This window comes from Otolemur garnettii, unplaced genomic scaffold, assembly GCF_000181295.1.
Source record: "Otolemur garnettii isolate 467f Iridium unplaced genomic scaffold, OtoGar3 scaffold00012, whole genome shotgun sequence".
NCBI classification, from domain to species: Eukaryota; Metazoa; Chordata; class Mammalia; order Primates; family Galagidae; genus Otolemur; species Otolemur garnettii.
This window is the reverse complement of record NW_003852407.1, coordinates 19933071-19945046: the sequence shown is the minus strand read 5'-3', so window position 1 is coordinate 19945046 and position 11976 is coordinate 19933071. Positions and strand designations below refer to the sequence as shown.

General features: G+C 41.1%; 1 protein-coding gene across 1 annotated transcript in view; it reads left to right on the top strand.

The window, feature by feature from the left end:
• The window catches only part of DSG3 (desmoglein 3), a 35657-nt gene that overhangs the window by 17334 nt on the left and 6347 nt on the right, over window positions 1-11976 (top strand). The window contains exons 7-13 of the mRNA XM_003784826.1: window positions 535-701; window positions 1455-1583; window positions 1953-2138; window positions 4790-5061; window positions 5937-6076; window positions 7063-7287; window positions 9309-9569. Of these exons, the coding sequence (XP_003784874.1) occupies window positions 535-701; window positions 1455-1583; window positions 1953-2138; window positions 4790-5061; window positions 5937-6076; window positions 7063-7287; window positions 9309-9569 (1380 nt within the window). The remainder of the gene's footprint in view (window positions 1-534; window positions 702-1454; window positions 1584-1952; window positions 2139-4789; window positions 5062-5936; window positions 6077-7062; window positions 7288-9308; window positions 9570-11976) is intronic.

The following is an 11976-nucleotide window of genomic DNA, read 5'->3' as shown; positions in this document are numbered from 1 at the left end:
AAAAAAAAAAAAAAAGAAAGGAAGTTTTTCGCCGAGGCTGGGTTTGAACCCATCTCCAGCATATGGCCGACACCCTACTCTTTTGAGCCACAGGCGCCGCCCACGGTCCATAGGCTTTTATTCTACATATCCAAGTTATGTGAGTATCAGATAGCCACAGAGCTAGCCTTTGTTAGCCTGGATTCGTCAGCTGGGTGTTTTAGATTACAAGCACAGAGATGTACTCACATTACCTGGATAATTTGAGAAAAGGGAGAAATGTAAAACCAGCCATCAAGGAAAGAAATAAAGACAGAAAAAAAGCCTCAACCACAACAAAGCCAAGGCTTAGAGAAAACTGAAGGACTTTTAGGGAACTTAGCACAGTTCTACCTGGTTGGAAAAGACAGAAAGGAATATGCATTTTTTTAAAGCATGTAAGATGGTTCTAAAATATTAAAAAACAAGAATTGATATGAATGGGTATTGAACATTTCATGTGGACACATGTCAATCTTTGCATATTCTCTGATGACTATTTTTCTGTCTCCCTAGACACCCTAGTGATGATAATAAATGCCACAGATGCTGATGAACCAAACCATATAAATTCTAAAATCGCCTTCAGAATTCTCTCTCAGGAACCTGCAGGCACGCCCATGTTCCTCCTAAGCCGAAACACTGGGGAGATCCGCACTTTGACCAGTTCTCTCGACCGAGAGGTACAAGGCATTTGGGAAACACTTATAATACAGGGTTTGTAGGAAAGCCAACTCCACTGTACCTGATAATAAAAGAAGAGAAACGAGGGTCCCGGTACTCAACCGGGCCAATCCAGGGAAACTATTTCCCTTCTTCAGTCTAATTTCGGCGAGGTGGGATGTGTACCAGGCAGGTGCGCAATCAGCTAAACACATCACTGGAAGCTGAAGCAGAGAAGTCAAAGCAAGCATCGGCCTTCATGGTCAAAGATGGCGCTGGGACTCATTCCCCATAAGCCAGAGGAAAAATGAGTTTCTTAACTGAGGGGAGAAATTTCTGTTTGGAATCAAGCCTGCTTTAACATCACACTTTTTCTCCCGACTTCTTTTACCTTTACCTGTTTCTAGAAGGCTAACGAATCCTCTTCCCCTTCTCTCTTCTCCTGGACACCTCCACCACCACCCTCCATGTCCATCACCACCAGCTTTCCTGGCAGACTCTGTATTACTTTTGTACCAAGGATTTTCCCAGTAGACAAACAGGGACGCTCTACTCATTGACCATTTTTGCTCTAAGTATACAGTATTGCTTTGCCATAAGAAGCTCACAAAAAAGACTGTGTTCTAGCCCCTTACAAATTTCCACTGACCTCCACAAACCTCTCCTCCATGAACTTGCATTATTTTCGGCTCCTTACCCATAGGAAGCAATTAGTTTCCATTCGGATTCTTGGAGGCTAATTACTTTCCTGTAATTTTTTTCTCCACATTTAGCAAGTTGGCAGCTATCACCTGGTTGTGAGTGGCGCAGACAAAGATGGAGAAGGGCTAGCGACCCGGTGCGAGTGCAGCATTAAAGTGAAAGATGTCAACGACAACTTCCCAATACTCAGAGACTCTCAGGTACACCTGCTGCTCCTGAAGGGGTTGTTTTAATATATATTAAATAATTGGCCATCCTCATTCAGTATCTGCTTATTCATTGTTTTTATTTAAGTTTGCTACACTTCTCTTTTTTTAAAAAAAATAAGCTTTTTTAAAATATAAGAATTCAATGACCAGCAAAGGGGCAATATATAATTTAAGAAGTAATGATTAATACCATTTAGAATAAAATATAATCCTTTTAGCACTGAGCCTTTTTTTAAATATTAAATCGTAACTGCGTACCTTCACGGGGTACAATGTGCTGGTCTGATAGACAATGAGGAATACTTCCATCAAACTGACTAACTAGCACTGAGTCTGAAATTCTGCTTCTCTCCTTTTCAGTATTCAGCACGTATTGAGGAAAATACTTTAAGTTCTGACTTGCTTCGATTTCACGTGACAGATTGGGACGAAGAGTATACGGACAATTGGCTTGCAGAGTTTTTCTTTACCTCTGGGAACGAAGGGAACTGGTTTGAAATACAGACGGATCCCAGAACGAATGAAGGCATTCTCACGGTTGTTAAGGTAAGGGCTGAGTTCCCTTCATTGGTTAAAAGTGCTATGTTAACCCAAACTGTCTTTTCTATGAATAAAAATTATTCATTTGTTTATTTATTTATTAATAAGGCCATTTCATGATAGAAAACATATCAAAGTAGAATTTTTTTTTAAAAAATCCCCTTCTTTCTTTCCAAGCTACTGTATCTTCTATAGTAAACACAAAGGTAACATCTCCTCACAGCTCCATTACCTAAAAACAATCTCTCGTAACATGTTGGTTTCTTTCTTTCCAAGCTATTGTATCTTCCACAGTAAACACAAACATACTTGGCCACTCTGGCTGTGTACACTTTCAGCACCTACTCCTGTGTTATGGGTACACATGCTTTAAGAACAAGAAAGCAAAACACATTTCTTAACTAATCTCACCCACTATGAGTTTAAGTTGGGTTGAAGTTAAGAAGAGATAAAAATATATGGAACTGCGGCTTACAAATTGATCAACTGGTTTTAGATGGATTAGCTACAGTCAACAAAGGAAAAAAAATTAAATTTTCCTAAAAAATAGAAATGTGTGAGTGAAATCTGCAAAATAAAAAAATAACTGAGTAGGCTCAGCACCTGTAGCTCAGCGGCTAGCATACCAGCCACATACACCGGAACTGGCAGGTTCGAATCCAGCCCGGGCCTGCCAAACAACTACAACAAAAAATAGCTGGGCGTTGTGGCAGGCACCTATAATCCCAGCTACTTGGGAGGCTGAGGCAAAAGAATCACTTAAAGCCCAAGAGTTTGAGGTTGCTGTGAGCTGTGATGCCACCGTGCTCTACAGAGGGTGACATAGTGAGGGTGTCTCAAAAAAAAAAAAAAAAACTTAGTAAAGCTTCTATTTAACATGCTTGGCTATGATAGACTCCTCATCTAGAAAAATATCAGGATACTTGAATACTTGCCTGAAAATGGTACAGACTAAAAGGAGTGGTTACACTACTCTGGCCTATTTCTTGACATAAAACTTTGAACTCTATGGGAGTTTCCTTCTTTAATTTCTTGAGTCCAGTGGAGGTATAGACCCATAATCTTCCCTTAACTAGGAAACAGCCATGCACACGGCTCCTTTTCACTCTGCATTTCCTCCATCCCGACTTGCAATCCCTCCCAATAGAAGTCTTACCTCCTCTCTTTTGACCTTGTTCTCCTCACTCTCACCTGTTCACTACCACCTTTAACTTTAAAGCAATTTGGAGCACTTACTCTTCTTTTTAAAACTTGCTCTGCCTCTTTATTGGCTGTGCAGTTGGTCCTCAACTCTGATTTCCCACTCAAATCACCTATAACTTTTCCTACTCATTGGAGATGAAGGAACTATTGGTTTGATTGGCCGAGAATGGAGAAGCCCAGGCAGCAGCAGTCTGCAGGCTCCTGGAATACGCTGTCAGGTTGCGAACCACCTGCTGGCCTTGGAGATGAAGCTCAGCCTCTTCCCAGTTGCACACAGGCTGTTCACCATCTGCACCAGCCCACTCCCTGTCACTTGCTGCACCTCTGGGCATCTGCGAGTGCATTCACCTGTGCCTGGATACCTTCTCAGGGTTCTTCCACACTCCGCTCGGATGAAAATCTCTCAGAGCATTTCCTATCTCCCCTGAGTAGAATTATTCCCTCACTTTCACACACAGACTCTCAAACCTCTTTTGTCTCTTACCTCTTGTGTTATAGTTACCTGTGTAGACGTCTTTCTCTTGCACTCTGCAGGGTAATGCTTGAGCACACAAAACCGGTCATTGCAGAGAGAAAACTTCAATCCAGATCTCTCACCTTCATTATTATCAGTAATATACAAATGTAATGAAAATAAGTATTTCCTTACCTTATTACCCTCAAAAAAAAGAAGAAGAAGAAAAGAATAGAAAAGAAAAAGAAAAAAACTAGTGAATGAATAAAAAAAAAAAAGCTATCCCAGAATTCCTCAGGCCTTGATTTTTGTTTGACCTCAGTAAGGGGAACAACCAATTGGGTCATGCAAGACCTGCAAATGGTTCTACAAAGAGCGGATGAGCCACCCAACTCACTGCTTACAGAGGTCTATTTGCCTACCAAGATTATTAAAATAGGTTGCCTGAGCCACGTAGGAATTTTTAAAGTCAGGAAAGAAGACGTTATTGCACATGAATCAATGAATATTCTGTGAATGACCATAGCTCTCAGTAATAGAAATGCTTTAAGGACCTTAGATGGTTCACTCCTCACTACATCTTGATCAAGTAAGATATTTCGTCAAAATCGGAAAGTTGAGGATAAGAGAAATTGAATCATTAGGCCCTGAGTCACACAAATACTTAGTAGAACTAGGACTCAAACCATGTTACTTTAGCAAATATAGTACACTTTCCACTGTACCTCCCAGCCTAAAGAGAATATAATGATATTTTACTAGTCGAAAAAGAGATATCCTGCTTTGTAAACACCAGCTGCCAAACTGAAATCTCATACGTTAACAATTCTAAACCTTTCTCTATCTCGACGTTATAATGATCTCTGAAACTGTGTTGCTATATAAAAACAAAGGGATCTGTTCCAAGCCTCTTAACATGAAGTGTTCTTGTCCTCTACTGGTTTTTGCAGGGTGGTATTTTGGTGATACTTCCTTTCTTCTCATTTTATTTTTACTCCAGGCCCTAGATTATGAACAACTACAAACCCTGCAATTGGGTATTGCTGTCAGAAACAAAGCTGCATTTCACCACTCGATAATTTCTAAATATCGAGTTCAGTCAACACCAGTTACAATTCAGGTAATAAATGTAAGAGAAGGAATTACATTTCGTCCCGCTTCCAAGACATTTACAGTGCAAAAAGTCACCAGTAGTAAAAAATTGGTGGATTATATCCTGGGAACCTATCAAGCCATTGATGAAGACACTAACAAAGCAGCTTCAAATGTCAAGTAAGACTATTTTTATGATATTACCTCTTCCTGTACTTTTCATCTATAAACTATTACAATCTAACACAACACAAAGACTATTACATGCTGAGAATAGAGATGCAAAGTTGACAAAAATAAGAAACCGAGTAACTCAAGACATGACCGGAAGCTAAATCCATTAGAATGTATTTCATCAGCCAGCTTGAGCCAGAATTGAGACCCCATCTGTATAGAAAAATTGAAAAATTAGCCTGGCATGGTGGCACATACCTGTAGTCCCAGGTATCTGAGAGGCCAAGGCAGAAAGATGGGTTGAGTACAGATGTTTGAGGTTGTAGGGGGCTGTGATAACACCACTGCACTCTAGCCTGGACAACAGAGTAAGACCCTGTCTCAAAAAAAGAAAAAGAAATACGTTGCATTGGGAGCAAAGATAACATAAGTATAAAATGTGGTAGAAGAATGCTTTAGGCTGTCAAGAGAGATTAGGAAAAATGAACCCCATTTAAACTTCGAGGTGAGCCTTATAAAACAGTGGAAGAAAACCAGAAGGGTTGTGTTTTAATGACATAAAACAGTATATACAATGACATAAATGCCTAAAATGTAAAAGCGCCATGCAAAATAATTGCTATTATTTTTCAAAGACATAGATGTTTTATTTTATTATGCAGAGTAGAATTTAAAAACCAGGCTCATATATACTTAAGGATTATAAAATATGACTTGTCCATACTATGTTAATTTTCTGTCACTTTTAATAAAAGCATTGTCTTACATTAAGTATAAATATGTTAAATATAAAATCATTTATAAATTTAAAATCATAAAATGTAAATATATCACATCCCATATTTGAAAAAACACTCTTTTTTTTTTCTGTTATAAAATAGATACATTATGGGACGTAACGATGGTGGTTTCCTAACGATTGATTCAAAAACTGCTCAGATCAAATTTGTTAAAAACTTGGATCGAGATTCTTCTTTCATAGTCAACAAAACAATCATAGCTGAGGTTCTGGCCATAGATGGTAAGAAAAATATTTGAATCCTCTTTAGAGAAATAGTATTCCAATTGACAGAGATAATTAGCGTAACAGTCTTGTCTCAAATCTGGAGCAGCTGAATCCAAGACAAAATACTGAGAATTTCAACTTCTTAGTGGAGTTTATCGTACCAGTGAATTCTCTGTTTTCTCCCCTTGGTTTGCTGTGGTTCAGGCATGAATTTTTTTGACCCACAGAAATTCCTGGGTGTGAGAGGATAGGTAAAATTTATAGAGAAAGGCCACCAGGGAAGCTGAGCCAAAATGTGAGAAGCTTTTATGAGATACCTATGAAACCTCACGTACTCACGTGATTGAATAGTAAATTGTCTTCTTCTGGAATACTTTAAAATAGTATTCATTAAATGTGTATATTTCCCCAACTATAAATTAATTTATGCTTAAGGGAATGAACGAGCACTCCCAATAAACAAACAAAAATCAAAAATATTACTATTGGGGAGAACAGAAAAAGCACTAACTGTAACAACAGAAATGACTCATAATCCCACCATAAAGAGGGTTTTTCTTTGATTGTTTTTGGATTGTCAGCATTTTAAAATTTTCTTCAATCAAAGTTTGCATCTTCAATAATAAAAATCATTTATCCCAAATGCTTTGGCTCAAGCTTTAGAAACAAAAATCTCTCACAGGCTGATTACAATTGAAATCAACACATTTGAGACAGATAATATTTTTGCGTTGATTTCATTGGTCATTAGCTGATATATCACCTTACAGGTTTTGATTGCAAGTCTATTAAATTACTAGTAAAGGCACCAGTAAGTTTGGTAACTTTAGATTTGTTTTTTACAAGATAGGATGACAACTTTTTATTTCTAAAATAGGAGATATGGTTTCTTATGAGAAGACACACAAACTCAGCTGCATAAAAGAGAAATGTACGAGATTCTCTCTTTTGTACATCTTCGTTCTGCATATTTCTTCAACTCTAAAATGTTATTCTTACAGAAACCACGGGTAAAACTTCTACAGGCACCGTCCGTGTTGAAATACCCCATTTCAGTGAAAATTGTCCAACAGCTGTCCTTGAAAAGGAAGCAGTTTGCAGTTCATCGCCGGTGGTCGTCTCGGTTAGAACCCTGGGAAATGTTAAATATACTGGTCCTTACACAATCACACTGGAGGAGACGCCTGTAAAGTTGCCAGCCGTGTGGAGTATCACGACACTCAACGGTGAGTAACAGGAAAGTTGCTTCCATGAACAAAAAAACACCTTCTTTATATTTGCAGAAGTATAAGAGAGCTCATTTGAGAGCAGAGAGTAATTCCCAAAAGTGATTAAAAAGATTCTTTGCAATGAAGCAGTTGTCCTTGCCTTATAAATTCTTCCTCTCTTCAGAAGAAAAAAGGAATGAAATTATATGTTAGTGTCATTTAACATTTTCTGGGTTTAATCATTTTTCAATTACTATTTGAAATATGTTCATCTCCATTTCCATATTGCCCAAAACATAGATTAGAGTCAGGAATCTCTTTTCTCACAGAACTGTCTAAATTCAAAATGCATACATTCTTCCCAACGGGGCAATCTGTAAGCACAAAGCATCGGAGAAGTCTGCCTGCCCAAGACTCGTAGGAAGTGCCACTGGAGGGTCACTAGTCAGGAACCTTGAGAGCTCACTTGGATGACTGAAATTTGTAAACCCATTAGCCAATGGGGAGGGGCTAATCTATCCTTCTTTTTTCCCTAAACTTTATTATACTCATTTTGCATGATCTATGTTTTCCTGAAGTCTCATGGAAATAACTCCAGATATCTTCATCCTCTCTAGGTTTCACAGCAAGCATCAGACCACTTAAAATCCTCTGTAAACCAGCTCACTTTCCCCCAGCTCTTTTCATCCTTGCTTCCTTTCACAAATGTGCTTTGAGGTGTCCTTCAGTCCTCAGCCTCAGCCATCGCCTGAGTTACCATAGGCAGCTTGTTCTCCAGAGCCATCACCCCTTGAGTCTTTCTGAACCCAGTGCAGAGACCTAGCTCCAAACTGCATGTAGCAGTTGGCTTCAAATGAGTTTACTGGTTGCGTGCCAATGAAGAGGCTGTAATGGAAAGATCAGAGAGGGCCCAGCTGTGGCACTGGACATATCCGCTCAGGGGAGGCTGGGCAAAGCAGTGGTGGTTGGACTGGGAGGGCAAGGCATGATGTCAAAGGGCATGGAGGGGTCAGAAATGATTCACACAGGACTGAAGCTTACGAGAGCAGCCACAGGGTCTCACTTAGAAAAGGGCCATGTAGCAACAGAGAATGGAGAACAATTTCTGCTCAGGAGTCAGAAAGGCAACAGGGAACCCTATATAGCAGGATGGGAGAGAACTGAGCTGAGCAGTTGAGGTAGCTGCAGCCAAAGTTGAAACTCAGGCGTGGTGAGTCAGACGTGGGAACAGAGAGTAAGGGGGAGACGTCCACTCAGGGGCCACACAAGCCTGGGGAGCAGTGCAGACATTCAGGAGAGTGGATAGGCCCCAGAAGAGGGAAATCTAGCATTTAAGGGACCCCCGCTTCCCATCCTCTTTAGCAGGAAAGGCAGGGAAGGACTAAGTGTCTTGTGTGAGAATAACAGGCCTGGAGGAGGATGAGAATGCAGCTGGCGTTGTTGGTGGTAACATTAGCTCTACCAACCAAAATAAGTAGTTCTAAGAGCTAAAGACATGGCTATGGTTTTAATGTGTCCCTCAAAGTTCATGTGTTGAAAACTGAATCCTCAATCAACAGTGTCCAGAGATGACACCATTAAGAGGTGACTAGTTCATGGGGGCTCTGTCCTCCTGGATAGATTCATGTCATTAACATGGGAGTGAGTCTGTCACTGTGAGAGCAGTTTGCTGTACAGGGGGGTCCGGGTGTCTCTTGCTCTCTCACACGCACTTGACCTTCCATCACAGGATGATGAAGGAAGAAGGCCCTCGTCAGCTCCTGGCACCCTGATCTTGGACTTCCCAGCCTCCAGAAGGGAGAGAAATGAATTTCTTTTTTCTAAAGACATTTCTTTTTTCCTTAATTAGGCTCAGGTGAGGTTCAAACTTGCCTCCCCCGACCTGAAGGGCCAGTGCTCTATCTATTGAGCTATGGTGTCCAGCTTGAATTCCTTTTTTTATAACTTATCCAGCCTGTGGTATTCTATTAGAGCCGCACAAAACAGACTGAGAGAGACCTCATGTTCTGCTAATGATCTGCGTGATTATTTCCCTACAGCTACCTCAGCACTCCTCAAAGCACAGCAACAGGTGTCTCCCGGAGTGTACAGAATCCCCCTGGTCATCACGGACAACGAGGACAATCGGTGTGAGACACCAGAGAGCCTGACCCTGGAAGTTTGTCAGTGTGACTACAGGGACACATGTGGAAAGTATGGCCCAATGACAGACCCTTACACCAAGGATAAACATGCAACTTCTGGGAGGCTGGGGCCTGCTGCCATTGGCCTGCTGCTGCTCGGTCTCCTGATGCTGCTCTGTGAGTACACAGCTGCTTTAGTCTCTGTGGGATGGGGTGTCCCCATCTGCAAAGGCCTCCACGCTGCCCCGATCATCTGTGCAATGAGGGAAGAATCGTTCTCCGTTGTTTTATGGGCAAAGCGAGGGAGAAATGGTATTTCTAGGAAGACTCTGAAATATTTAACTTGCTACCACCTATGTTAATATAGCAAAACAAGTCATGTATATCAGACTTTGAGAGAAAGTGCAAGATGGCTGGGCACATTGCTCATACCTGTAACCCTAGCTCTTGGGGAGGCCAAGGCAGGTGGATTGCTTGAACTTGGAGGGTTCGAGACCAGCCTGAGAAAGAGTGAGACTCCCCCTGTCTCTATTAAAAATAGACAAAAAATAGTGGGTGCCTGTAGTCCCAGCTCCTCAAGTAACTATGAGCTATGATATCATGGTACTCTAGCTTGGGCAACAGAGTGAGACTTTGTCTCGAAAAAAGAAAGGAAAAGAAAGGAAAGGGAAGGGAAAGGAAAAGGGGAAGGGGAAGGGGAACAGGAGGAAGGGGAAGGAAAGGGTACAGGTTAATCAAGAGGGGAAAAATAAATCATGAAGACTCTCTACACACCACCAGTATGTTCATGGCCAAAATTATGTCTTTATCCATGAGTCTGGCACTTTCTAGAATGTTTTTTCCATTTTCAGTCTCATGAGATTCTAAGATAAAAAGAGCACTCTGGTCCAATAAACTCAGGGAAAATGTAGAGGATGTGTCACAGGCTTTAAGCTGGATAATGCACACAGATAGAGCGTAGGGTGTGAGAAGTGCTTGTTTAACCCAGCATTTCCTCAAGACACGACCACCTAAATACGCATCCCCCTCACACTTGTCATGACTAAATTTATTTATTTTTTTTTTTTTGAGACAGAGCCTCAAGGTGTCCCCCTGGGTAGAGTGCCGTGGCATTACAGCTCACAGCAACCTCCAACTCCTGGGCTCAAGCGAGTCTCCTGCCTCCGCCTCCCAAGTAGCTGGGACCACAGGTGCCCGCCACAATGCCCGGCTATTTTTTTTTGGTTGCAGCCGTCATTGTTGTTTGGCGGGTCCGGGCTGGGGATTCCAACCCGCCACCTTAGGTGTACGTGGCTGGCGCCTTAGCCGGTTGAGCTATAGGCGCCGAGCCGACTAAATTTATTAAGCACATTCAGGAAAGCTATTCACAAGTATTATTTCTCAATAAAAGTAAAACTAATTTTACTCAACATATGGGTTTCCATGCAGTTCACAGACTTACGGAGGTCCAACTATATGGGAAAAAAATCATATCACAATAAAGCTGTATAGAAATGAGTACAAAAGGCTTCACAGAACAGGGGAATCATCCAACTGAGCCTTGAACAATGAGTAGAATGCTACTTATGTAAGTACAGAAAGAAGGAAGGGTGTTTCCAAAAAGTAACTGCATGAACCAACGCCAGAGAACACTTAGGATGCTTTAGAAATCACCAGCTGCGGAAAGCTGAAGCCAGGGGAAAGTGTGGAAAGAGAAGGCGGTGTGGAGAATGCATTGGGCCTAATTTGAAAGGGCTTATTACATACACGTGCAGTGGTGCTTGTACTTTAAACCTGTGAGAAAGGGGAGGTGCCACATGTATTTAAATAAGAGACTGATGTGATCATATTTGTATTTTAGAAAGATAACTCTGGTACGTGATGCATACTGTAAGTTAGGGGTCATAGTTAGAGCCATGACATGAGACTGGAAAAAGATAGGTGTGCTTGGCATTACAATGGCAGCTAAGAAGGACTGGAGAATAATTGCTGGGGTCTGAATGTATGCCTCCCCGCAAACTTCAACCCCAGGGCAGCAGTATTAAGAGGTGGAGTCTTTGAGAGATGTTCAGGTCATGATGGCATCAGTGCCTTTACAAAAAGAGGTTTGAGGAAGCCTGTGTGTCCCCTCTACCATGTAAGGACACATGGAAGGCCCTCAGTAGACACCACATCTTCCAGATGTTTGATCCTCAGCCTCCAGAACTGTAAGAAATGAATTTCTATTGCTTATAAATGACCTAGTCTGAGGTGTATTTGTTATATCAGTCTGAATAGACGAGAACAGAGTGATGGCCAGGGAGAGTGGATAAGCAGCCTAGATGATGCCCAAGAGTCTACATTTGGTACTGAATCGTTGTTGGTGTTATTAAATAAATTTAAAAGTATAAGAGGAAACACAGATGTATAGGGTGGCAATAATGAGTTTCCTTTGAAATGTGTTATTCTGAAGTGTGTAATATGTCCTGCAGGCTATTGTCCATTCGGGACTTAGGCTCAGAATGGCGGTCAGAATACGTTATTTCCACAGTAATATTGACTGTATGTTATTCTTCCATTTACAAAATGGAAGTTTTATGATAACAGAAAATAATTTTTTCAGACT